General features: G+C 44.1%; 1 protein-coding gene across 2 annotated transcripts; it reads right to left on the reverse strand.

The window, feature by feature from the left end:
- Window positions 1-7,357: 7,357 nt before the first annotated feature.
- hykk.2 (hydroxylysine kinase, tandem duplicate 2) lies at window positions 7,358-24,814 on the reverse strand. 2 transcript variants are annotated; one of them, XM_072660869.1, is made up of 5 exons: window positions 24,653-24,814; window positions 16,152-16,457; window positions 14,177-14,319; window positions 12,767-12,947; window positions 7,358-11,828 (listed from the first exon to the last, which is right to left on the reverse strand). In XM_072660869.1, exons 2-5 carry the CDS (start codon window positions 16,453-16,455, stop codon window positions 11,365-11,367), a joined length of 1,092 nt encoding a protein of 363 aa, XP_072516970.1. In that variant the 5' UTR covers window positions 16,456-16,457; window positions 24,653-24,814; the 3' UTR covers window positions 7,358-11,364. The 2 variants fall into 2 exon arrangements, with proteins under 2 accessions (XP_072516970.1, XP_072516969.1); XM_072660868.1 differs by lacking the exon at window positions 24,653-24,814 and having other exon boundaries at window positions 16,152-16,741.
- Between the last annotated feature and the right edge of the window lie 3,162 nt (window positions 24,815-27,976).

Raw genomic sequence — 27,976 nt, forward strand, 5'->3', positions numbered from 1 at the left:
AAGACTCTTGGCATCTGACGTGTGCTTCTTTAGTTTTCATAGGGTCACCAGACACCCTCTTTTTCCCCAGACATCTACTCTTGCTGAGATGTGAAAAATGTTCCTAAATTCAGCCATGTCTCTCCACTGCTGCGTTCTCTTCACTGGCTTCCTGTAGCTGCTGCCCGCATCAGATTCAAAACCCTGACGCTGGCCTACAAAGTCAAGAACGGACCAGCCCCTCCGTACTTGATGGCAATGGTCAAAAGCCGATCCGCAGCAAGAGCCCTTAGAGCTTCACGTACGGCTCGGCTTGGGAAGGCAGGACCTTAAGCAGTTTGACCAATGGTTGATTTTAGATGCAGGTATATGTAGACCTATAGAGGTCTTGGGAAGGTGGGACCTTAAGCAATTTGACCATTGGTTGATTTTAGATGCAGGTACATGTAGACCAATAGTGGCGGTAAGAAGGCGGGATGGATGTAATTAAATCTGTAAAGATCTGCACTGTAGAATCACACGCTGACGTAAAATCAATCGAAATCCCAAACATTTTACACAGTTTAGAAACTCCTGGATGTCTGATCATACTATTTTATGCAGATTATAATATAGTTTCAGTTTTAGCTCTGTAAACAGAGTCTATCCTTTCTGATTTACTGAACCACTTTTTAAAAAGAGATGAGTTTGATGACAGTAGAAGTCGTGCAGTGTTAGCAATGTTAGCCTAGCTCCTCTTAATGTGAACTAAAAACATTTATGTACTTTAGATATGATACACGTCTCGGCTGATTGGCTGTATTTGCAGACCCGTGTTCGGTGTTTTAGGAGTTAGACTGTATTTTTATTTATATATTTCGCACTGTTGACGCTAGTGCTGGAGCTTCCCTCGCTCCCTGCTAATCGTTTTTGTGGCCTGCCTCAAAAACACAAGCAAGTATATGGCTGGCTGGTTCTGCAGACGTTAGCTAGCAACCCTACAGAAGTGGTTTGCTTAGCTAAGCTATCAGCTTCAGATTTTCTTACACTGTGTGATTTATTTCTTCTTCAGATGATCATTTAGAACTTCTAAGAACGTCTACATTTTTGAGTACTTCTTAAACATTTCCTTAAAAGCTTTTTAATGGATCTGGCCTTAGTCCTCCCAGAGTGGCTTGAAAGTGGAGAATCAAAGCACAGGCAGGAATCTGCATTAGCCGCAATAAAACCAGATTCATTTCAGACGTGGGGGGGGTGGGGGGGGGGTAGGGGAAGGGGGTCGCAATGCTGGCAAACGCTCCAGAACGTCTAAACATCTTACAGCATCGCTGCTTTTCACAGAGCAGCCTTTCCACTGGAACTCATTCCTCAAGCGCTAGACGATAAACACTCTTCTGGCTGTGGAGCTCACAGGGAACAAATTATCCTCCTCCCCCCCGCCAAACGCAGATACTCCGAGGATTACTGTTACTGCGCTTTTCTCCATCTCCCTGTAATGATTTGTCGTTTCCCTCTTGTTCTGCCTTCGGAGAGCAAAACGAACCGGCAGCTGTCCAACCGCCAGATATCAGAGTGTGTGTGTGTGTGTGTGTGTCTGTGAAAGTGAGGGAGTGAGAGAGAGAGAGAGAGAGAGAGTACATGCTTCATTTGGGAGCTCCTAATGATCTTGGCCTGCGACATGCCATCTAGCTCGAGGCGAGACGGCCCACATCTGACAGCCAGTGAGCATTCCAATAAATCAAATCCCGCCGTCATCCGCAACTCGGCCATGGGAAAACATGTCGCTGGTGGAATCTTCCGGGCTGTTTAACGGTTCCGGCGCTCTCTGGGCCATGCGGAATCCGGCGCTGCTGAGTGAAGGCCTAGGACTCAGTGATGTGGGTGATTTTCCTCCTCCTCATCATTTCCACCCGTTTCAAATCACCGGCCAAACCCGCAATAACTCAATAAAAGCTGCCGTAAATCTTCCAGCGGTTCTCACCACCCTGCTGCATCTGCCCACAACCCGTTCTGCTTCACACTGAACTTCATTCCCCCCTCGATGTCTGAGGAGCGTTTTGCTGTGTTGTTATATCTGAGCACCATTTTTACACCTGTGGTTCTGAAACTACGGGTCACCAAAGGGGTGGCTGGAGGTCACATTTGGGCTGAGCCTAAATGTTCTGGATCCTGGTCTCTAAGATTTCACAGGTGGGAGGGGGGTCTTAAAGATCTATACAGGCATGAAAGTGAAGTGGAAATGGTCGATTTGAAACCTGAACTCGACCCAAACCTGCTACTACAGAGCATAATATATGTAGACAGCAAAAGAGAACGAGAACGAGAACAGATCTACTACAGTATTTAAAAAGTCACTCAATTGAAAGTGAACCTGTGCCCATGTGCAACCGTGCTGCTGTATGTGAAAAATCAGTCCAAACTCAGCCCAAAACCTGAGTTGGGTAACAGATCTCAACCCAGAATACCATTAAGATCATCCAGAAAGTGATGGTACCATTAGGTTTTTCTGGTGTTTTTAAATGTTAAATTAATTCAAGTTTAGGTGTATTATCAGACCACTAGCACTCCACATCGAGTAACATGATTGGCAGGGGCGCTGATTTGGTCTGAGGGGAGGTGATCAGCATCTGTAGACAATAACCTCCCTATAGAAAATTACTTCATATGTTAATAGTAAAATACAAAAACAAGCAGTATTTTGAGGATTAATGAGTTTGGACAAAAAGTGTATCACCTTGCATGTTTGAGGTGGTAATAACACCAGGCTCCTGCAGATAGCGCTGCACAAGTATGATTAGGCTATAAATGTGACAGGACTCAGACATTGAGAATAGTGTTAATGAAGCAGCTGAATCTGCAGCTTTATGGAAGAATACGGTCATACGGGTCTACCAGCAGTGGCAGAAATCCCAGTCTATAAGAAATACTACTCAGAATTGTGACAGACAGGGAGCGCTGGCATGTTTCTCGGCTTGTGAATGAAAATCGCTTCACGTCTAGGCACTTCTACACCCCTTTTAGCCAACCATTGACTCATTGATGGTTGCTTTGCGACCCATTTACCACACATCCAACGAGACGCTCACTGCACTGCTCCACCTCCTCTCAGTCTATGAATTCTGTCACACACGCCGCAGGAATTTGTAGCCTGATCATCCTCATGCAAGGCCACCTACTACCACCTTAAACACACAAGGTGACAGTGGTGGTCCAGTGGTTAGAGCTCCGGGCTATTCATGACAGGGTTGTGGGTTCGATACCCAGGCTCGGTAAGTAAGGCCCTTCACTTTCTCTGCTCCCTGGGTGCTGGAGTTGGCTGCCCACCACTCTGGGTGTGTGTGTGTGTGCTCACTGCCCCTAGCTCATGTGTGTGTTCACTACCACAGATGGGTAAAATGCAGAGGACACACTTTGCTGTACATAGTACAGTGACGAATACGTGCACCTTCACCTTTTGGGGAGCTTATTATTAGAATAGAAATATTTTCGCACATTTAGAAGAGCAGTTAGAAGCCGTTGTCAGAGCACGCATAGAAACAACCGTGTACACCGTGTCTCAGTTCATAAAGCACACACACAGACCTGCAGCAAATGAACGTTATTGCTACAGAACAGATAATAACGCATCTAACCTGAACACACACCACCATAAATTGGTTTTCATGAAACAAACAAACGTGCCTAAAGCCCCCCTTTCCGAAACACAATATCTCTCATATTTTCATTTTTGTCCTCCACACTTTCAGTAATGCAGCACTACTGTCTGCTCGTGTCAGCGGGTGCTGAAGCATTGGGAAATGTCAGGAGGATTAGCTGCGGCATTTTCTCTTTTAATATCCTTCTGAGATCTTCACTCCTGGCTTTATTTCTTTCGGAGGGGAGATCCAAGAGCACGCTCACAGCGGGAAGCAGGATCAGACAATTAACATTTAGAAACTTTAATTTAACTGTCAATAACACCACAACAGCTCACACACACACACACACACTTCACTTTATCTCCCTTCGGCTCAAGTAGGCCTTAGATGGAGAGACTGTTGGTGGTTTAGCAGTGGACGTCAGCAATAGCATTACTAGACTGACCATATGTTCTTTTTTTTTCTGGACAGGTCCTCTTTTTGGGATGTAATGAATGCGTACGGAAATATTCAGGATCATATTCTAGTCTGTTTAAGCCCTGCCTTCTCTCCACACAACTGGTCTAATCATTTGTCAATCTGCTTCCCAGAAAGAGACAGGGTGGGCCCGACTGTGTATTAATTACTATCACTAACTAGTTTTCAAATGTTGGGTGTAATATAGTTAAAAGTCAAAGTTGAGGACGCTCAAATATTCACGCATGTATAACTGTGGTTACGATGCATGCTATTGTCCCCCAGTTACTTTCAGGACCCTGTGTGTGTCCTCTCCTGGATGCTAGTGGAATAGATATGGAATAGGAAGAATAGGAAGGGCAGTGATTAGGGGATGCACCTGGGGTAAATGGGGACATGCCGGCTTATAAGGGAACTGAGACAGGCAGTGGTGCGCTCGCTCAGATCATGGCCCCCAGGGTGTAGCTTTGATGGTTGTAATATTGATCGTCTGACCACCCTAATTTTAATCTCTCTAGGAGAGGCTGTGTTTTTTCTTCCTCTCTATTGTCTCTGTTGTAGAATCTGAAGACCCTAGATGACCTCGGATCAGGAGTGGCGATCCTCATTCGCCCTAGACATCTGACTTGTAAACCTCTTTTAATAGCCTTTAATAAAGCTTATTGTATCTATAATCTATTCACGTTTCTCTTCTATATGTTGCGGTCTTCTTCTTATACGGGCCGACCGAAACTTTATTTACATCTGGGAAAACTTGGACAAAAATGGCAGCTAACTTGCAGTGACGTATGTTGGTATTGCAATGCTTCATCACTTCCTGTTAGTAAAATAATATTTTGTGTACTAACCTCACAAACCTGCATTGTAAAGATTAGTATACAGTCTCAGTATCAAGAGCCCTTTGACCTTTAAGTATGGCTCGGCTTGACCCGCCATCCCTTAAGAACCAAGGAAGACATGTGTCCAGGCTTCTCTCTGTTCTGGCATCGAAGTGGTGGAATTAACTTCCCCTGGGTATCCAAACAGTCGCTCAGAGTGAAGACCCTCCACTCCTGAGAGTACTTGGGCAAAGTGTAGTGTAGTGTTTGTGGTCTAAGGGTGTTTTCTGAGTAAACAGTGAAGCACTGAGTCTATAACCTTATAGAATTAGTATAGTGTATAGTACTCAATTGGGCACAGAGAGAGAGAGAGAGAGAGAGAAAGAGAGAGAGAGAGAGAGAGAGAGAGAGAGAGAGAGAGAGAGAGACAACATGAGCAGCACATTTCGATTGACCACAGCCTAAAAAATAAATAAATAAAATTATATATTAAAAAAAAAAAAAAAAAAATATATATATATATATATATATATATATATATATATATATATATATATAAGCAAAATAATTAGATTTTTACTTACTTTACCTTTTAATAATTAATTTAAAACACCATTTGAGTTGAAAGGAGTTGATTTAAATCTTATCAATGCACCACTGGTCATCACTGCAGTAAATTACACTCTCCACCTATAGGGGGAGCCCGGGAGTTTGTGTTTGTGTCTGCATCCACAGCTGCAACTGAGTGTCACTGCCACTAGATGGAGCCATTTGTACACTAATGTCTGTGATGTTCCAGACTTTTGCCCAATTTAAGGCCTTGTCCCAAATCTTGCCTTAAGCCTTTAGGTCCTTCCTGAAGTGCACGCTTTTGTGATGTTGTTGAAGGCTGAATAAAAATAGTGAAAGCTACTAGGACCAGAGATCTGTCAGGTCAGGTATAACCTACATCTAACCGATCAAACGTATCACAGATTTTCTCTTCTCCCTTTTTCAAGGCGTCTTGGGATTGGTAGGTGGAGCTAGAGTCTCTCATTTGAGTTGAATGAGACTTTGTATTCTGTAAAACTAGCCTAAATGTTAGTGGGTGGAGCCTGCAGAGGTCAGTTAAATGTCAGTGTCCAGTCTCTGTCACATGGTTCATGTGTGTTGGAGTCATTAGAGGTCATTCATTGCTGCGGTATGCTGACACACTCTACCCTGATCTACTATGGCATCTGACATCACATTTATGTCTGTGTTCGCTCTGGTCAGCAAACGTCCAGCCCTGAGGTCACACACACATACATCTACCAGGGAGCACACAGACAGAGGCCATACACAAGCTCTAATGATGAGTTCAGAGGGTCTTCGTTAAAATGGAAAGTCATGAATGTCTCAGTTAGAACAAGGAATCTGCTTCTCCAACAGCTGATTAGGGTAAGAATGGTATGAGTGGGTCTGTATGCTTGCCCTAAGTAGTACCAAGAGTACAGCCCACCCTCAACATCAGCAGATCTCCTGACCTCTCAGCACATTTAAAAAAAAATTGCATGTTTGGAAGGCGGGGCTTAGTGAGGAGTGGAAAGGGCAGAAATGGAGACAATCAGAGGCTTTACTGCTTCATATACGGCTGTGATGACCAGTGGGAGCATCGGCATTCGAGAAGGTCGCAATAGCAGGGAAAGTCCTTGCTATTTTATCCTCAGTTATGGCAGAGTTACAGCAGACCTGAATTCTCAACCTCTAGGGGGCGCACTAGCCAGGTTTATTTGCATAAATGGGGACAAATCTGCACTACAATTAAAATCATGTAGAGTTGAATTCTCCATAAACACTGAATGTCTTAATGACTGGACACAGCGACTGGACTTCTAGGGCCTGGGATTCACTTGTGTTTAGTATCCAGATAGTATCTCGATCTACTTTGACCGGGTTCTGTTTACACTTGTCATTAAAATGCGTCTCCAGTGTGACTCAGAACTAACTTTCTCTTTTTACCTTCTCCGAGTAAATGGCCACCCAGCCTGACCTGCTGGAAGATTGCCCACTGAGGTCCCCTCTACCTGCGTCAAACCAGCTGCCACCTACCAGTCCAACCAGCAGGCCCCCCCACCCACCACCACCCATAGCAGACCAGCGGCTCACGCTCCTACCACTGCTACCTGTTTAATGACCATGTTCAAACCTAAATGGACTAAACTATCTCCTTTATCTCCAATATCACCATTATTAACTATCTGTTGTATCTGGTTTGGTAATTTTCTATTAATAATTAATAAATAGTTTTGATCATGGGTTCTGAGGATGGGTCGGTCCCCCTTGTGAGTCTTGGTTCCTCCCAAGGTTTCTTCCTCCAGCTCTGAGGTGTAGAAAAGCTATACTAATAAATCTGACTTGACTTGACCAGATGAGATCTGATTTTTCTGTCCCTTGTAAAGAAAAAAAAAGCCACCAACACATTCATCACTTCCTTTTTTACTTCCTGTAAACAATAGGTTCTCATCAAAACTGTCCTTCTCCGGGAGACTGTGAACGGTTTAGAGGAACGATGGGAGTTTAGAGGATCAATAGATGGTTCTCACATTCCCGTAACCGCTCTATCAGAAAGCGAGACGGACTTCATGAACCACAAGGAAACAAACTTTGTAATACTGCTCTCAGATACCGGTAAATAGGCCAAGATCCACAGTCATTATTACTCCTATTAATGTTGCTTGGGACAGACATATTTCTGCATGCCTGCCAAAATCTGAGCACAGAAAATGGATTCAGTCTCCACTTGTGTTAAATGTGGACGAGATCCGTCTCGGACCACCTCCGAATGTGGTTTCAGTGACGGATCGTAGTTCGATCAAATCCATCTCGGGGGGGAAAATGCATCTCAAGGGAAATCTGAACGCAATCCGATCACCAAAAACACTGTTAATTCCGGGTGTAAACAGGCTTATAGTCTGAGGTTGATGGTCTGTCTGGACATATGCAAATATTTAAAAAAAAAAAAAAAAAAAGCTTTTAAGGGGTCCTGAGTGGCACAGCTGTCTAAGTGTTGACTGTCATCGGGAGGTCATAGGTGATGCCACAGGTGATGCCACTGATTGAGTCGCAGAGAGCATAACCATGATCCTTCAGGGTGGTTAGGATGGCCACAATCAGCGCAGTGACAACAGAATGAGCAGCAGTTTAGAAAGTTTAGTTAGCAGCAGGGAAACTTCACGTCTCGGAGGAAGAATGTGCTAGTCTTCACCCTCCCAGCGCTGTGGGCACTGTGTAATGACATGGGGAATTCTAGCTAATGGGGGAACTGGAAATTACGAAAAACTTGTAGAAACAAGCTGCTTTTTCTGTGTTTTCTTTTATTATTAAAGTAAAACATAAAATATAGAAGCTTTCGAATGACGGCCGTGTAAACCTGTGTCCACTGGGCTCAGTTTCTGACTGTAAGAGCGGGGAAGTATAAATATTCCTGGTCTTCATTCATCCTCATGGCTACTCACTGCTAAATTCCATTTAAAACTAAATCTAAATCACTTATTTGAGCTTTATTGATTAACAATAAGACCCAAGACTTACTTCCTAATCATCCGTTTGTCTCTTACAGTGCTTTAAAGTCCAGCTAAATAATAAACAGACTGTCCCTGTACTTACGGAGCGTGCAGTAGGTCAGAGATAACAGTCTTTCTTTATTCCAGCCTCAGCAGATTGTAATTCTCAGCGTGAGTCAGAGCAGATAAAATATTAATTAAAATATAGAGTAGATAATAATGGGGGGTGAGCAGCTCCTGCGGTGAACATCCTGCTGAATTATAATCTCTGAGCTCAGGCTGAGAACGGTGGCGGGATATAATGTTCTAGATCTCTCTGTAATTAAGGCAGACGGTTCTGCTCGTCTGCTTCAGATCAGTGCTGTTCTCTTTAGGTCACACTGATGGGAAGCAGGCCTCGCTCTGTACCTGTACAGTTCATCCCTCCTTTGTCTACAAGAGGCGTGTCCAAAATCACTGCCTCTTACACTAAAAATTACAACACTAGTGTCCTGTTAAAGAATCAACTTCAAGAACCATTTCAGCATCCCTGAAGAATCCATATTCTTTAAATCTGCTTCATCTCTCAGATGTCGTTTACTATAAAGGTTCCACAGTGGTTCATTATAGAACAAACAACTGGAAGGTTCTTTGGAGAACCAGAAGTGGTTCTGCTATGGCCAAAGGCATTCCAAATGTGGTCATTTCTTCTTAAATTGTTCTTAAATCTGTTTTGTCTTAAGGACCCAGATGATGGATATAACAGCAAATGCTGAAATGCTTAAACATCACATAAAAAAAAATAATAATAAATGCAATGTTTAAAATAATGTTTTCATATGAGAAAAAAAACGCTAACTTGTAGTGTTTAAATAAAAATAAATAAATGAAATAAATGAAAACATGCAAAACAATTACTTGGCAATTAAGGTTCAAAAACCTTTTATTTCATTTTATTTTGCCAGATTTATATTTAATTTTACTAAAATTGGGGTTTTAATTTTTTACAGTTTTATATTAAAAACAGATTATATTTACACACACACGACAAATGTGAGAGAAATATTAGCTTTCAGATTCAGTTTCAGAATTATTTTTTGTAACTGCTGTTTGTATAAGTGACTTAATTAGAGACGGTCTGCTTGTTTAAGTGACTTATTTGGAGAGGGTCTGTTTGTTCATTTCTATTAGTGACTTATTTGGAGAGGGTCTGCTTGTTTAAGTGACTTATTTGGAGAGGGTCTGCTTGTTCATTTCTATTAGTGACTTATTTGGAGAGGGTCTGCTTGTTCATTTCTATTAGTGACTTATTTGGAGAGGGTCTGCTTGTTCATTTCTATTAGTGACTTAATTAGAGACGGTCTGCTTGTTTAAGTGACTTATTTGGAGAGGGTCTGCTTGTTCATTTCTATTAGTGACTTATTTGGAGAGGGTCTGCTTGTATAAGTGACTTATTTGGAGAGGGTCTGCTTGTATTAGTGACTTATTTAAAGAGGGTCTGCTTGTATAAGTAACTTAATTAGATGCCGTCTGATTGTCTCAGTGACTTATTTGGAGAGGGTCTGCTTGTATTAGTGACTTATTTAAAAGAGTGTCTGCTTGTTCATTTTTATTAGTGACTTATTTGGAGAGGGTATGCTTGTTCATTTCTATTAGTGACTTATTTAGAGACAGTCTGCTTGTATAAGTGACTTAATTAGAGACTGTCTGATTGTCTTAGTGACTTATTTGGAGAGGGTCTGCTTGTATTAGTGACTTATTTGGAGAGGGTCTGCTTGTATAAGTGAGTCATTTGGACAGAGCCTACTTGTATTAGTGACTTATTTTGAGACGGCCTGTGTGTGGTGTAGCCTTTGAGTTCGACATTAAGTTAACAGAGGAGTCTGTCTTTTTCATTTGACGATTTCTCCTTTTTTACACCCAGCTCGTGTCCATATAAGACTCCCACGCCTCACACTAATAAACCCCACTCACACACTAGTCATGCTCATGGCGCTCACAGCTCAACGTTTACAAACCACGTGCTTTGTTCACATGGAAACCAGCTGCTCTGTGTTTCTCCACTGCAGCAATATACTTTTGTTACTGTAAAAAGTAACAGCGGCAGTGAAACTGTATTCCACACTATCACAATTAAATCCATGGTCCAATGAGGTCAAAACACCCCCATATTACAAAGAACTCTTGTTAACTGGTTAAAAAAAGTTCAAGGCTAAGCAGCTTTAAGGCACAGGATGTAGAAAAAAAGAAATCTAAACTAGTCACTTACACTATTGCTGCTCCAGTAATGCACACTGTGACTGCAGCCCACCTTTCATTAAACCACTGTTAAAATGTGCTTTCTTAGTTTGACACTGGAGCTACGAGGCTAATGTAGCCCACAAGTAATGGAAGCTTAAACCTCACCAAATTTTCATCATTTATAAAAATGACTCAACATTACTGAACATCTCACAATTTGAGAAGAGTGTGTGATTCAGTCATGCAGTTAGCACCATATACCTTTAAGGCTAATGAATGTAAATAAGATCTGTTCTGATTGGCTACTATCTTAATATCTATTGGCTACTATCAGAAAACTATGCTATTCTAAGCTAAGCTGCGGTAGGCAGACGGTCGGGGCTAAGATGCGGTAGGCCGACGGTCAGGGCTAAGCTGCGGTAGGCCCGCGGTCAGGGCTAAGCTGCGGTAGGCCCGCGGTCGGGGCTAAGCTGCGGTAGGCCCGCGGTCGGGGCTAAGCTGCGGTAGGCCGGCGGTCGGGGCTAAGCTGCGGTAGGCCGGCGGTCGGGGCTAAGCTGCGGTAGGCCGGCGGTCGGCCCGCGGTCGGGGCTAAGCTGCGGTAGGCCGGCGGTCGGGGCTAAGCTGCGGTAGGCCGGCGGTCGGGGCTAAGCTGCGGTAGGCCGGCGGTCGGGGCTAAGCTGCGGTAGGCCGGCGGTCGGGGCTAAGCTGCGGTAGGCCGACGGTCGGGGCTAAGCTGCGGTAGGGTAGCTATTAATTCCGTGTTACTGTTTCATTCTTGTTCTGTGAAAACTCAGTGATGCCGCTACACCAGATCCTCTCCACCTCCTCCTTGCCTGTGTCCCACAGCAACCGCAGCAGCCGGACCCCTGTCCTGGCCGTGGTCATCAGGTATTCCTCATTTTCTGGATGCTGGCGGACAGTGTGGCGGGCCAGAACCAAAGACTGGCAGAAGCGGCTCAGGACCAGTAGGTAGACCGCATCTTTCTCCTCTGAATTCAAAGGGATCACGCTTTCCCAGCCCGCAATCACTGGACCCCCAACCGCTAACGGTGAGGAGCTCTCGATCATCATATACATGATGGTGATAGCCAGCTCGAACACAAGATACCCACTGCTCATATCACCAAAGTCCAGAATGCCACTGATCCGGTAGTTTGATGGCCCGTCCGCTTCAACCAGAACATTGTGGTCATTAAAATCACCATGGTTAATACCTGCACGAGAGAGAGAGAGAGAGAGAGAGAGAGAGAGAGAGAGACAAAAGACAAAGACAAAATTTAAGCAACAATCCAACCAACAATAAATTTCACTCTGTTACCCCTCCCCCATCCCCCTCCTTCTCCTTTACTGCAAATGGGGTTTGGGGTTTCTTATTTTAGCACTAGGGCTGCAAATCTAACGTGGCATGCAAGGAAAGCTTATGCCCCATCGTATAGCGCGGTGCTCACTGCATGCCCACAATATCACACATTCTCCTCCAACAGTGTGGAGGTGTTCAGTAATCTCTAACAGACTTGCCTGTGTGGTTTCTGAGACTGTGTGACACACTGTTATCAAAAAACATGGGCCTGAAAACAGAGCATTAGGGCGAATCAACTAACAATAAGGAGAATTGTGTACATGTCAGGGGAACGCCGCCAATATTTCTAAATTCCCTCCATAACACAGTGTTTGAGAGGAACACATTTAGACTGGGTTTGCTGAAACATGCAGACTCTTTCCTGGGATCTTCATCACTACAACTCATATCAAGCCATTTCATTTGCTATCCAGAGTCACTAGTGAACCTACATATGTCTTCTGAGATTCATGTGTAGTTTTGATGATGATAAAATTATTGGCAAAGCTGAACAAATCCATGTTTTCTTCTGGGACTATTTTTGCTGCACAATGCCCTCATATACCCCTCCACCAATTTAATGTTCTGCAAGTTTAAAACACACATTCAGGACCCAAAGCCCACAGTGAACCATTGACTTCAGACTGGTTCCATTCTCTATGTTTCTCCAGAAAGGAGTGTTTCACATCAAACCCACTCAGAATAACTGTGTTTCCATCTTTATCGCCTTAATCCTAAAAATAAATAATTAAATAAATAAATAAATGAATAAATGAATCAGGTGGTTGACAGAGACAGTGACAGCGCTCTTACACTTGCGAAAGGAGTGTAGTTTTGGTGCTATGTGGATTCGGTACTGCTCAATAACTGCCTTCACCACCTCCTGCATGGGATCTCCATCCAGCACTGGCAGGAACTGCTCCAACAGAGGAACGCTTGCTAAACTCCAGATGAAGTTTTTCCTCTGAAGGGTGCTGAGATGTGGATGCTCCATCTATACCACAATTATAAAAAGAAGCAGAGACAGTGAACAAACATATAATCGCGGTCGAACTAAAACCTTGTATCTCCATTTTTGGACTGGTTTCACTTTTTGCAAGTTATGTTCCTTATGGTGTCAAAAATCATGACGAATAAATTAACAGAAATGCTCCAAAATGGACTTAAAGGATTCAATATTTTAACATCAACATTAATTTGAAGTTAGGAGGCTATTTTCCTTCTCCTGCATCTCCTGTTTTGGAGATATATGGTTTTTATGTAACATCGACAATATGCAGCATTTACTGCTGCAGCAGAAGCGGCACAAAGCCATACCTAAAGTCCCATAGAACAGTAAACAGTGAAGATGATGGAGCTTGTATGCCCTAAAAAGCCCCTGGGTTTCCTTTCTAAAGAAGTTAATCTGGCTCCTCAGTTCTGCCCAAATTCTAATAAACATCTGATATTTCAGTATATTATCCAGTATTGCTCTCCTCTTCATGTGGAATAGACGGTTCAAAAAGTGGCTCACGTTTACGCCAGCGTACCCCTGACCAATCACAAGGCTAACATGGCCCCACCCTCTCTTAGAGTCTGAGCAACCTGTAGAGCTAACAGCTAACTGGGCATTCTGCCCATTTTTGAGGCGTGTTTTATCCTAGCTCTGCTTTGTGTTTTTTAAACTTTGCTTTACTTAACACTCAAGATTATTATTATTATTATTATTTCTACCAAAAAAATCAATATACCAAAATGTGATCTGTTGGGCCTTTAAAATAATTTACTGAGGGATATTAGCCCTGCAAACTCAGTACAAGTCGCAAACCTGAACCTGTACAACCCCACATCTCCAAAGTGTCAACTTCGCAGGACAAGGAAAAATCCTTCCTTACATCTTTAGTTTCAAAGGAAGTCAATGTAACAAAGTTCAGCCTTTTCTCTTAGATGTAGTCAATCAATCTGGCGCTTTTTTCATTTTACATTGGAGCTAAAAAGCCATTAAAGCTTATTCCCCACCAGTGAGCATGATGCTAGCCACATGACTAAATCATCACACGCTCGCCTCAACACTTCTAGCAGTAGCAGCTTAAAAGGAACCAAATTAGTACAACTGAAACCGGAGCCCCTTCTAACTACACTTCTCTGCTCTTAGATTTTAACTACAGACGCAACTTTTACACACCCAGCACATCTGGGCTGACGTTATTTCTGGCAGAACTGTCACTTTAATGTAGTTCCTACCTGCAGTAGAACTTTATCCATGGTGGCGGCTGTTTTTCCAGCTTCGAATAAAAGCTGTGGAGTGCAGGTCACCTTCGCCATTACGGTTCCGGGCAGGAAGGTCAGCAAACGCACCATATACTTCTGCAGCCCGAGGCCGCAGTCTGCGAGAAAACACAGACAAAACAACGTCTTAAAAAAACACTGTTCCTTCCATTACACAGACTTCCTGTAGCGGACCCGACAGTCTAACTTGACAGAAGCGTGGATGAACGGACAGACCCTACAGTCTAACTCCACAGAAGCGTGACTCGACAGTAGCGTGGACGGCTGGACAAACCCTACAGTAGCGTGGACGGCCGGACAGACCTTACAGTCTAACTCGACAGTAGCGTGGACGGCCGGACAGACCCTACAGTCTAACTCGACAGTAGCGTGGATGGACAGACCCTACAGTCTAACTCGACAGTAGTGTGGATGGACGGAAGGACCCTACAGCCTTACTCGACAATAGCGTGGATGGACAGACCCTACAGTCTAACTCAACAGTAGCGTGGACGGCCGGACAGACCCTACAGACTAACTCGACAGTAGCGTGGACGGCCGGACAGACCCCACAGTCTAACTCGACAGTAGCGTGGACGGCCGGACAGACCCCACAGTCTAACTCAACAGTAGCGTGGACGGCCGGACAGACCCTACAGACTAACTCGACAGTAGCGTGGACGGCCGGACAGACCCTACAGACTAACTCGACAGTAGCGTGGACGGCCGGACAGACCCCACAGTCTAACTCGACAGTAGCGTGGACAGCCGGACAGACCCTACAGTCTAACTCGACAGTAGCGTGGACAGCCGGACAGACCCTACAGTCTAACTCGACAGTAGCGTGGATGGACAGACCCTACAGTCTAACTCGACAGCAGCGTGGACGGCTGAACAGACCCTACAGTCTAACTCGACAGCAGCGTGGACGGCTGAACAGACCCTACAGTCTAACTCGACAGTAGGGTGGACAGCTGAACAGACCCTACAGACTAACTCGACAGTAGCATGGACAGCCGAACAGACCCTACAGACTAACTCGACAGTAGCGTGGACGGCCGGACAGACCCTACAGACTAACTCGACAGTAGCGTGGACGGCCGGACAGACCCCACAGTCTAACTCAACAGCAGCGTGGACGGCCGAACAGACCCTACAGTCTAACTCGACAGTAGGGTGGACGGCTGAACAGACCTTACAGTCTAACTCGACAGTAGGGTGGACAGCTGAACAGACCCTACAGACTAACTCGACAGTAGCATGGACAGCCGAACAGACCCTACAGACTAACTCGACAGTAGCATGGACAGCCGAACAGACCCTACAGACTAACTCGACAGTAGCGTGGACGGCCGGACAGACCCTACAGTCTAACTCGACAGTAGTGTGGATGGACGGAAGGACCCTACAGCCTTACTCGACAAAAGCGTGGAAGGACGGACCCCACAGTCTAACTTGACAATAGAGTGGATGGACGGACTCTACAGTCTAACTCGACAGCAGTGTGGATGGACGGACCCTACAGTCTAACTCGACAGCAGTGTGGATGGACGGACCCTACAGTCTAACTCGACAGCAGTGTGGATGGACGGACCCTACAGTCTAACTCGACAGCAGTGTGGATGGACGGACCCTACAGTCTAACTCGACAGTAGTGTGGTTAGCCTGAGAGAGCTTTAAGATTTGGATATGGCAGCAATAGAAATTGAGTCTAATTTTAAGGGTACTAGATATGCACTGGTCAGATCTAGCTAGTGAACGGTGTTGCTCACTAGCTAAATCAGCAGCTCCAGTAAAACTCTGCCCTTTGTTTTTCACCTGACCTGCAGGTCTGCAGGCTGCTGCGATCAGCAAAACTCGCCCTGTGCTCTTTTGACCCTGAACACTTGAACACTGATAAGCGTAATATATACATAGTAAGGCACTGTTAAAGTCCAGAAAATGAATCTACCGATTTCCTCCAGGCTCATCAGTTGACCGGTTACCGTAGGAACCGCAGTCTGGGCAGGCAGACCCTTCTCCCATAAGAAGCTCATGGTGTGTGTCTGGACCTCCAGCAGATGCAGGTTCTGGCTGTCGGTGGAGTTCATGATCTTCAGCACATACTGCCCACCTTCTGCAGAGCTCACATGGAAGTTCTGGTCATCATAACTAGGCAGCGGACGGACGCTGGACAGGGTCAAGCCGAAGAGTTGTCCTGCGATCTCAGCAGCTTGGGAAAGGCTGAGGTTCGGCTTGGAGTCCTTCACAGACATGACTGTGGAAGAGGAGAAGACAGGTCTTATTGGCTTCATTCAGGCTTCATTCAGGCTTCACTGGTGAGGCTGAGAAAGGGTGGAAAGCCTGAGCTGGGAGACGCTCACAGCTCTGCACAGGAGTGTGTCTGCAGGAGAGTGTGTTCCTGATAAGTGCTCTGCAAGCTCAAGGTCCAGGTTTTATCATTGAACACCAGTTTACTATTTAACCCACACTCATGTGTAGACAGTGGAGCCTGCATCTCCTCCTCCGCCGCATTAATATATGTTTATTACTTTTATGACGATAAACCTGGACCCTTAAGCCAACTCACCACCAGTACCAGCCGTGAACCGGAAAAGACTGCACAGCCTCGCACACAACGGCTGATCTACACACACTACAGCATCGCTAAAATGACATTAAAAGGTTAGATCGAGGCTGAGGAGAATGAATCAGTGCAGATGCGGTTTAATTACGTACCGCGAGCTGCGCACACTGCCTGCCTACGCAACAAACACGCGAGGACACGTGACGTCACGAGGACGACCACTGTGTGTTCACGACCCGAAAACGTGAAACTGAAAACAGTTCAGTTTTACTCATTTATAGACAGACAGACAGATAGATCGATTTATGGGCAGGCAGATAATTAGATTGATTGATTAGTTTATAGACATACAGGCAGATTAAAAGATAGACAGAGAGTAGATTGATTGATTTATGGGCAGGCAGATAGATAGATAGACAGACAGACAGACAGACATACAGATAGATAGATAGATAGATAGATAGATAGACAGACAGACAGACAGATAGACAGACAGACATACAGATAGATAGACAGACAGACATACAGATAGATAGACAGACATAGAGATAGATAGATAGATAGATAGATAGGCAGACAGACATACAGATAGATAGACAGACATACAGATAGATAGATAGATAGATAGATAGATAGATAGATAGACAGACAGACAGACAGATAGATAGGCAGACAGACATACAGATAGATAGACAGACATACAGATAGATAGACAGACAGACATACAGATAGATAGATAGATAGATAGATAGACATACAGATAGATAGACAGACATACAGATAGATAGATAGACAGACATAGAGATAGATAGATAGATAGATAGATAGATAGATAGGCAGACAGACATACAGATAGATAGACAGATGTACAGATAGATAGATAGATAGATAGATAGGCAGACAGACATACAGATAGATAGACAGACATACAGATAGATAGATAGACAGACAGACATACAGATAGATAGACAGACATAGATAGATAGATAGATAGATATATAGATAGATAGATAGATAGATAGACTGATTTATAGACACACAGTCAGATAGATAGACAGACAGATTTACGGACAGACAGATAGATTGATTGATTGATTGATTGGTTGATTGATTTATAGACAAAAATACAGACAGACTGATTTATCGACAGACATGCAGACAGACAGTAGACTGATTGACTTATGGGCAGATAGATAAGATAGATAGATAGACAGACGGACGGACAGACAGACAGACAGATAGATAGATAGATAGGTAGATAGATAGATAGATAGATAGATAGATAGATAGATATACATAGTAATTAATGGACACGACAGATGGATCGATATGACTATAGACAGATGTGCTAAACCTATTATGTGCTGCTAAAGACACTCACATCATGAGTTTACACAGCACATGATAATGGGTGTATAAAGAGGATCCTGAGCTGAGGGTGTGGCAGCGTGTGTGATGTGTGTGGACTGTATATGATGTGTGTGTTTCTTAATGATAAATAACAGCTGAAGGCAGGTGGGTTTACTGGGAGTGTGATGAGTTCAGGATCAGTGGGTGAATATGTATGAGGGGACAGATGGGAACGTATCATTAAAGGACATTTTACTGCTGAATAAATGGATCTGTGTATGCTGAGCCCTGCTTACACTGGCCAAGAACTGTCCATTGGCTAAACATCCATAATCGAGCAAACACGTACATGCAGTTGTGTACAAAGGCTCCATGTGTTGTTGATGCTCTAAGTGTAAATGCTTAACACATCTTCTACAAGAAACATGTACACATGGCACATTCTGCACATTTTAGACACATGTTCTGTTTCAATACTGAATTTAACACAACTAAATTGTGCCAGATTTTGACCTGGTAGACCCCCAACACCGCCCCCTTTAGATATACTGCACTGAAGGCTGATGCAGCATTATGCGACATTTTTACTAACGCTGCTAACTGTACTATGTAACTCTGGTGAAATGGACAGGACAACACTCGTGAGATTTGAATAATGCTGCATAATCTATATTTGTGTAAAATTCTGTAATATCACTCTACTGCCTCAGTCCACATGCTTTTTTTCACATTTAGTGATGGTTCTGCGTCTCTCAGCTTTTCCAAAATGCAAGTGTAAAGCTGGATCTTTAGGGGTGGCTCCAAGCATGAATTACACTTCCTGACTATAGGGGGAGCCAATACTCTCATAATGCTGCCACTTTCATGGCAGTGGAGTCGGTCTGGGTGCAGACCGACACTCAATGTTCATTTTACACCAGCATCAACCCAGACAGGAGAGCGGTTCAGCTCAACAGAAAGAAACAGAACCGACAGTTTGCTTGTGTTTGAGCTGACTGGACACAATTTGTAAGGTAAAGAGTTCAACCAGTCCCCCCTGCAGGCCTCGCTATGACAGCCTAGCTAAAAGTCTGTGTTTCTGTGACTGTAGAAAGCATGAACAGTGCAACGCTTCCAAAAGTGAAGTGACCACAGGTCAAGCGCCTCTGCTGGCTGGTTGTGGTATGATGCATAGTTTCATTTTCCTCCTCTGAGCTCCAGCCTTTCCATCTCCAGCGTCTAATTCCAACAGTTAGTTTTCACTTGTTTATTAATTTTCTCTCAGGAATCAGTTTTTAACCCCTCATTCTGCTGTATCGTAAAAAGGCAGGGCTACACGTAGGTATTAAGTGATTGACAGCCTTGGCTGGAAGAGACCGGTCCTCTGCAGGACCTGCATGGCACCCTTTCTGTTCATTACACAGAGGAGCTGAGTTGAGACAAGACATGACTACCATATTTACCATTAGTGTTGGACACAGAGGGAATTTGGCTTCTGCCTTTAACCCATCCGTGCAGTGAACACATACACACACACATACACACCAGTGCAACACACACACACACACACACACACACACACACACACACACACACACACACAGTGACTGTGAGCACACATGCCTGGAGCGGTGGGCAGCCTTTGCTGTGAGCCCGGGGAGCAGAGAAGGTGAAGGGCCTTGCTCAAGGGGCCAACAGTGGCAGCTTGCCTAGCCTGGGTATCGAACCCACAACCCTGTCATCAATAAGCCGAAGCTCTAACCACTGAGACATTCCACTTCCAGGGGGAAATCCGCTCTGCTTCTGCGCTGTAAGCTCAATGAAGGCGGTCTGAGACACTGAGGCTTGGTCTGGGAGAATCTGGGGTCTGGGGATGGGTCTACCGAATAAGTAGGCAAGTCTGGCTCTGCCTCTAGGCTCTACTGTGCAGGCTGTGGTTGCAAACTTGACAACATGGCAACAGTTTTGGCTTCATTTCAATAGAATGGAAGGGAATGGAACTACGGCGTTGGAACTACGGTTGTTGGTGTCAGTGATGGAGCTTGATATTTTTGTTTTTCTGTACAATCACTTATTCTTGGTCTCATTATTACATATTACACACACACACACAGTTTCACTAAGCTTATGTTTTTGCACCATACGGTTATTTTTACCTGTTATAGCCTGACCCTAGAACAGGTCAATACGAAATACTGAATAGATTTGAAATCAGGTCATGTTTTCCAGGGCGTGTGTGAGTGTGCACAACATTTAGTAAATCTGAAGCTCTGTGTGTTGAGGCTCCAGCTCCACTGAGGTCAGGGAGACGTCCTGTGGAGGTCAGTGCGTTTTGGTGGTCTACAGTAATGATGTGCCGAGTCAGGTTGTTTATTCAGCTTCTCCTCTAATGGAGGTCTCTCACCTTTAACACAGGCAGGTGATGTTTATACAGGTAGAGTATCAGATTATTCACAGCCACGTTTAACAGCCAGCTCAGAAAAGAAACAGAAACACCAGCACTGAAACAACCTTCTATGAATACTGAACACTCACACACATACACACACAAAAACACACACATATACATATATACATAGGACACACACATATATATATATATGTGTGTGTGTCCTTTACACCATATCAAAAACTCCATGATGAATGGACCAGTAGAAATGCTGTAACGTGACTTCAAATGTTTAGATTAACTTACATTAAAAAGTCAATGTAACATATTGGCAACAAGGGTTGCAGGTTGGGGATGAGTGAGTCACTGTTTGGGGATGAGTGGGTCACAGGTTGGACATCAATGGGTCTCAGGTTGGGGATGAGTAAGTATGCTGCAGGTTGAGGACGAGTGGGTAACAAGACAAGTATGAATAAATTGGAAGTTTGGGGACGAGTGAGTCACAAGTTGGGAATGAATGAATTTTAGGTTGGGAGTGAGTGGATCAGAGGTTGGTGATGAGTGATTCAGGTTGGAGATTATTTAGCTGCTGGTTGTGGATGAGTGAATCACAGGTTGGGGATGAGTGAGCTTTTGGTTGGGGAAGAGTTAGTTACAGGTTGGGGATAAGTGAGCTATTGGTTGGGGAAGAGTCAGTCACAGGTTGGGGATGAGTGAGCTATTGGTTGGGGAAGAGTCAGTCACAGGTTGGGGATAAGTGAGCTATTGGTTGGGGAAGAGTCAGTCCCAGGTTGGGGATGAGTGAGTTATTGGTTGGGGAAGAGTTAGTTACAGGTTGGGGATAAGTTGTTAGCTGATGGTTATGGCTGAGTGAATTACAGGTTGGGGATGAGTGAGTTATTGGTTGGGGAAGAGTTAGTTACAGGTTGGGGATGAGTGAGTTTTTGGTTGGGGAAGAGTTAGTTACAGGTTGGGGATAAGTGAGCTATTGGTTGGGGAAGAGTCAGTCACAGGTTGGGGATGAGTGAGCTATTGGTTGGGGAAGAGTCAGTCACAGGTTGGGGATAAGTGAGCTATTGGTTGGGGAAGAGTCAGTCCCAGGTTGGGGATGAGTGAGTTATTGGTTGGGGAAGAGTTAGTTACAGGTTGGGGATAAGTTGTTAGCTGATGGTTATGGCTGAGTGAATTACAGGTTGGGGATGAGTGAGTTATTGGTTGGGGAAGAGTTAGTCACAGGTTGGGGATGAGTGAGTTATTGGTTGGGGTGATTGGGTCAGAAGTTGAGGATGAGTGGGTCACTGGTTGCAGATTAGTTAGCTGCTGGTTATGGCTGAGTGAATCACAGGTTGGGGATGAGTGAGTTATTGGTTGGAGATTGATTAATCACATGTTGGTGAATCACAGGTTGGGGATGAGTAAGTTGTTGGTTGGGGATGAGTGCACCTCAACTTGATGAGTTGCAGGTTGAGGACAAGTGGGTAACATGTTGGAAATTAGTGGGTAACAGGATGGGGATGAGTACACAGCAGATTGGGAATGAATGAGTTGAGTAGGGGATACTATCAAACTAAAAATAGTATCAGTGGGGTCGTGGTCTCTCAGCATGGGTGAGAGTAATAACACACAGTGAGTGTTAAAGCGCTTTATTCATCGTTTGACTCCGACAGTGAGACACTGGTCACTACATAGAGCGACAGGCGTTACTCTGAGAGTGTGTTTGTGTGTGTGTGTGTGTGTGTGTGTGTGTGTGTGTTTAAGTCAAACAGACAGAATCCGTCGTCATCATTGCCTGTCAGAACAAATTCCAAGATCCATGTCCTGCAGGAACGGAACAGAGTCTATGTGTGTGTGTGTGTATGTGTGTGTAGGATGAGTACTGAATACAGCCATGGTTCATTATCAGTTGAACTGAGCCGTGAGGAGTGTGTGTGTGTGTGTATGTGGCTTTGTGGCTGTATTGTCGGCTCATTCTTCTGGAAGTGTGTCAGCTGTTGGGTTTTGGGCCAAGGTCGAGCACAACTGCATTAAAACCCTCTCTCTCTCTCTCTCTTTCTCTCTCTCTATCTCAGAGCAGTCTTTATAATATTAACATAACATCTCTATTACACTCTAATTTACTCTGTTACATTATATTGTACTTATGTACTTTTTATAGAAGGTGTACAAAACCACTCCTAAGTACAACCAAACTACTCCCAGTACAACCAAACCCCCCTAAAACAACTGAACCCCCAAATATGATCAATCCTCACATGCTGGGAATCAGCATTTGAAGGCAGGAATAGCCTCACAATACTACCAAAACCCTTCTTTGTATTGTGATGGCTATTCCTGCCTTTATATGCTGATTCCCACAGACTCAGAGGCAGATGGTCATGTTTACGCTAGGCTTATTTCATGAATTTGATTCATGAAAGTGAACAGAGAACACAGTAATGCTAATTCTCAGAGCTCAAGATTTTCCTTTAGAACTTCTCTTTCACAGCTCTGCCATACACTGCTCTCAACCGCCGGTTTTCCTCAAACATCCCTCACTACCGGCTAGATTCATTTCTCAACTACAACAATGACAATGTTTTTAATGACAATAAAAATGTTTAATTTACTACAGTTTACCCCCCCTCACCATTCAGCTCATAACAATTTAGCCCCCCACCATTCAGCTCATAACAGTTAGCCCAACCCCTTTAGTCTACAGCAGTTTAGTCCCCCATTAAGCCCATATCAGTTTAGCCTCGCCCATTCAGCTTACAGCAGTTTGGCCCCACCCATTCAGCCTCTAGCAGTTTAGCCTCGCCCATTCAGCCTCTAGCAGTTTAGCCTCGCCCATTCAGCCTCTAGCAGTTTGGCCTCGCCCATTCCAACCATTACAGTTTAGCCCCACCCATTCAGTCTACTGCATCCTAGCCTCACACAAATTTTGCCTACAGCAGTTTAGCCCGTGCCATTCAGCCTCAAGCAGTTAAGGGGGCTTTTGCTCAGGAATAGAACTGATTTAGTACAGGAAGGGAACTGAGGACAATATGCTCTCTTACAAGAGCATAATGCAATAGAACAAAAGCTGCCCTTAGGCAAAGTATGTAAGGCCACATTCTAGTGAGCAGGAGCTTCAGAATCTGCAGCCCTGTGGATAAAGGTCCGTTTCTTGTAGTCCTGGAAATTAGATGATATTATTGTTATGCTGTCAACAGTCCTGCAATTGCAAAAGGGAGAGATTCAGACTCCTTTGTAGTTCTATAATTCCAGACAGTGTCCATCTCTTTCTTTGCATACTGTCATTAGCCTCCTTTCACCCTGTTCTTCAATGGTCAGGACGCCACAGGACTGTCCACCACAGAGAAGATATTATTTGGGGGGCGGGGGGGGGGGGGTCAGCATTCTCAGCACTGTCAGTGCAGTGCTTAGTGTCACTTGTAGGGGCGGGCAGCATAAAGCTCATTAAGTAATCAGTCTCATAAAATTACTTACACCTTATAAATACTGTGATTTTCACATTAATTCACATTAAAATTACAGTTTATAATATAAATGTATTAATAAGCAGGTCACTGTATCAGGGTCCCAATCCTTGAGTTAAGATTCTGAAGGTTAGGAGTTCAGGGACAGTCTGTTGGCCTGTGTGATAACAAGACAAACAACTCTGTTCAAACAGGAAAACATTTATTGATCCAAAATAGTAAATACAGTCAGCAGGAGCACAGGATCACCTTAGAAAATATAGAAAGCTAAATCTTTGGTCAAACTTAGCAAAGGGGCATAGGTATGCGTCTACAGCTATGGGAGTCTGTAGATGTTAGTGTTAAAGTGTGTACGTGTGTGTGTGGGGGGGGGGGGTGTTGGGGTGTTGGGGGGTATGGGGGTGTTGGGGGGGGGTGCGTCTGGCGCGCTGAGGGGATCCAGCAGTGAACTGATCTAAACTACCGTTTCTTGAGATGTTTAGAGTCACTTTAGATCAAAGCTCACGGATGTAATTTGACATCAAATGCTACGATGAAGTAGAAGTAGGAGCGCGTGAGAGAACAGGGCTGATCAAACGCTGCACTTTGTCTAATCTTAATCAGCGTAAACAATCAATCCTACAGACTAATGAAGCACTATTTTAGGAGCACAACATCCAAAAATCTACTGAGTAACTCTAATACTGCCCAGATGTGCACAGATGTCTTACTTTTAGAGGAGTGTCCGTGGGCGCGGGATTTCTCAGAGCGCGACTAAGAAGAAAGTGCACGAGCGTGCAGTCCGTGGTCGGAGGGTGGAGCACCTGGATGACCCCTCGTAGTTTGTCCCGGGGATGATTCTGGTCGACTCGAAAGGGAAACCACGTGCCAGAGAGAGCGAACAGTGGTTCCACCTGGGTGACGTATTACTGTACGTACGTCCGGTGATACTGTGTTTGTACAGTATCGGACGGGGGCCCCCTATCTGTGGAGGCAGAGCACTGACACACTGCTAGACTGAGCACAGTCCACCAAGCAGGAATATCCAGCCAACAGCAGCGTCCGGTGGGCAGCAGCATCCTGTGACCACTGATGAAGGTCTAGAGGATGACCAACACAAACTGTGTAGCAAAAGATTATACAGAGCTTCTGTCTCTGACTTTACCTTCATCTACAAGGTGGACCAGCTAGGTAGGAGTGTCTAATGGAGTGGACAGAGAGTGGACAGACACAGTGTTTCAGCAGCTCCAGCAGCACAACACACACTAACACTCACCACCACCAGGACAGTCAGTGTCACTGCAGTGCTGAGAATGACCCTATCCTAATATCACCCTAATAATACCTGCTCTGTGGTGGTCCTGTGGGGTCCTGACCATTGGGGGGCTTTGTAGTTCTAAACTTCTGAGAACTGGATCTGGATGTGGTGGACAGGTGCCTAGCATCACCTGTTAGAAGATAAAGCAGCACGCATGAGAAAAGTCTTTCCGTCAGCGCAGGTGAATTGACCTTGTATTAAAGGTCAGTCAGCTGTGGATTAAACACACAGTCTAAACCAACACACTCACACACTCACACTCACACACACACACACAGAGAGGGATCACAGAAGATGGTGTTCCACTAGTCCAGTCTGTCAGGAGTCCATCACAGACAGCCAGATGCGAACAGACAGTGCCATTAGAGACACGTCCATACACATACAGCTACATGTCCGTACACATACAGCTACACGTCCGTCTGAGGCTTTCTTTTCTGCTGCCGGAGGTTCAGATACCAAACATGTCTTAGCTGATCGACCGCATTTGGGGTCAGCGATCATTCATGTTCATTTGATTTTTTCGACAAACTTCCAAATACATGCAGAAACGTGGTTGCTTTCACTCAATCTATCTTTGTGCCTTCATATTTCCACTGCTGGCACTAGAGTCCAGCACCTCTGCTCTTTTATATACGCCTGCCCTCAGCGCTAAAGGCTCTATAGACGACATAGTGAACTTTGAAGCCAGTCAGACATAGCAACAGTAACCAAGGGAGCTTGTTGAAAGAACAAACACAGGTTTCTTATTTTATTATGAATGATATACTATATGGACAAAAGTATTGGGACACCTGCTCATTCAACCCAGTAACTCTATCCTCTGTCTCTGCTGTCCAGGGAAGGCTTTTTACAGTTGCTGTGGGCATTGCTGTGAGGATTTGACTGCATTCAGCAACAGGAGGTCAGGGTGTTGGATTATCACCACCATACCTCATCCCCAACTCCACCCAAAAGTATTGGATGGGGCACCATCTATCATATACCCCTCTAGCCCATTAAAGTAGCTGAATGCATTCAATAGACAGGGTGTCCACAAACATTTGACGTATGTGTAACTGTATTGGGACTTATCTGTGAGATTTACTACACTCAGAATCAAATCCCAGCCTTCTAGGTGCCAGTCTGAAGCTCAAACCACTAACCCACCCGGGGCCTTCTGTGGAAATAGAAGTCTCTCAGTTAGTGCAGGTACATTGACCGTGCATTTAAGGTCAGTTAGCTGTGAATTTTACAAACTGAGTCTAAACCAACACACACACACACACAAATCACAGCAGATGGTGTTTCATGAGTCCAGTCTGTCAGGGGTCCATCCCAGACAGTCAGATTTGAATAGACAGTGCTATTACCGTCACGTCCATACACATACAGCTACGCATCCGTCAGTGTTCAGGTCAAATCTGTAATTCATAACAGGGCTTTTCAGTGAGCAGGGTCTTTTGAGGGGGTCTGCTGTCTGAAATAAACACACTCGTCCAATCACTGTTAGAACTGTTCACTGTTCCTCACAGTCATAATGAGAAGCCATTATCAGTGTAACATGCAGCCTTACTGCTCTAATTACTGCCACTGCTCTACTGCTCTCTCCTGGTAACGGCACGTTGAAGGTATGTCTGTGTCAGGCCAGCTCATTTGTCTGTAACCTAATATCGACCTGCTGGCCCTAAGAATTTTAAAAAGACAGTAATGAGCTGAGCAGAGCTGTGTTATTAGAAGTGTTATTAGGTGTGTTATTAGGTGTGTTATTAGCTGTGCTATTGGGTTTGGTATTGGCTGTGTTTTTAAAAGTTTTAGTTATTAGCTGTGTTAGAAGTGATATTCGGTGTGTTATGAGGTGTATTATTAAAACTGTTATTAGGTGTGCTGTTGGATTTGGTATTAGCTGTGTTTTTAGTTATTATGAGTGTTATTATGAGTGTTATTAGAAGTGATATTAAAAGGGTTATTAGGTGTGTTATTAGAAGCGTTAATAGGTGTGCTATTAGGTTTGGTATTAGCTGTGTTTTTAAAAATGTTATTAGGGGTGTTATTAAGTGTGTTATTAAGTGTTTTATTAAGTGTGTTATAAGGTGTGTTATTAGAAGTGTTATTAGAAGTGTTATTAGGTGTGGTAGTAGAAGTTTTATTAGGTGTGCTATTAGAAGTGCTATTAGAAGTGTTATCAGAAGTGTTATTAGGTGTGGTAGTTGAAGTGTTATTAGGTGTGTTATTAGAAGTGTTATCAGAAGTGTTATTAGGTGTCCTATTAGAAGTGTTATTAGAAGTGTTATTAGGTGTGCTATTAGAAGTGTTATTAGGTGTCCTATTAGAAGTGTTATTAGAAGTGCTATTAGAAGTGTTATCAGAAGTGTTATTAGGTGTCCTATTAGAAGTGTTATTAGAAGTGTTATTAGGTGTGCTATTAGAAGTGTTATTAGGTGTCCTATTAGAAGTGTTATTAGAAGTGTTATTAGGTGTGCTATTAGAAGTGCTATTAGAAGTGTTATCAGAAGTGTTATTAGGTGTCCTATTAGAAGTGTTATTAGAAGTGTTATTAGGTGTGCTATTAGAAGTGTTATTAGGTGTCCTATTAGAAGTGTTATTAGAAGTGTTATTAGGTGTGCTATTAGAAGTGTTATTAGAAGTGCTATTAGAAGTGTTATTAGGTGTGCTATTAGAAGTGTTATTAGGTGTCCTATTAGAAGTCTTATTAGGTGTGCTATTGGATTTGGTATTAGCTGTGTTTTTAAAAGTG

This window comes from Salminus brasiliensis, chromosome 17 (genome assembly GCF_030463535.1).
Source record: "Salminus brasiliensis chromosome 17, fSalBra1.hap2, whole genome shotgun sequence".
Taxonomy (NCBI): Eukaryota; Metazoa; Chordata; class Actinopteri; order Characiformes; family Bryconidae; genus Salminus; species Salminus brasiliensis.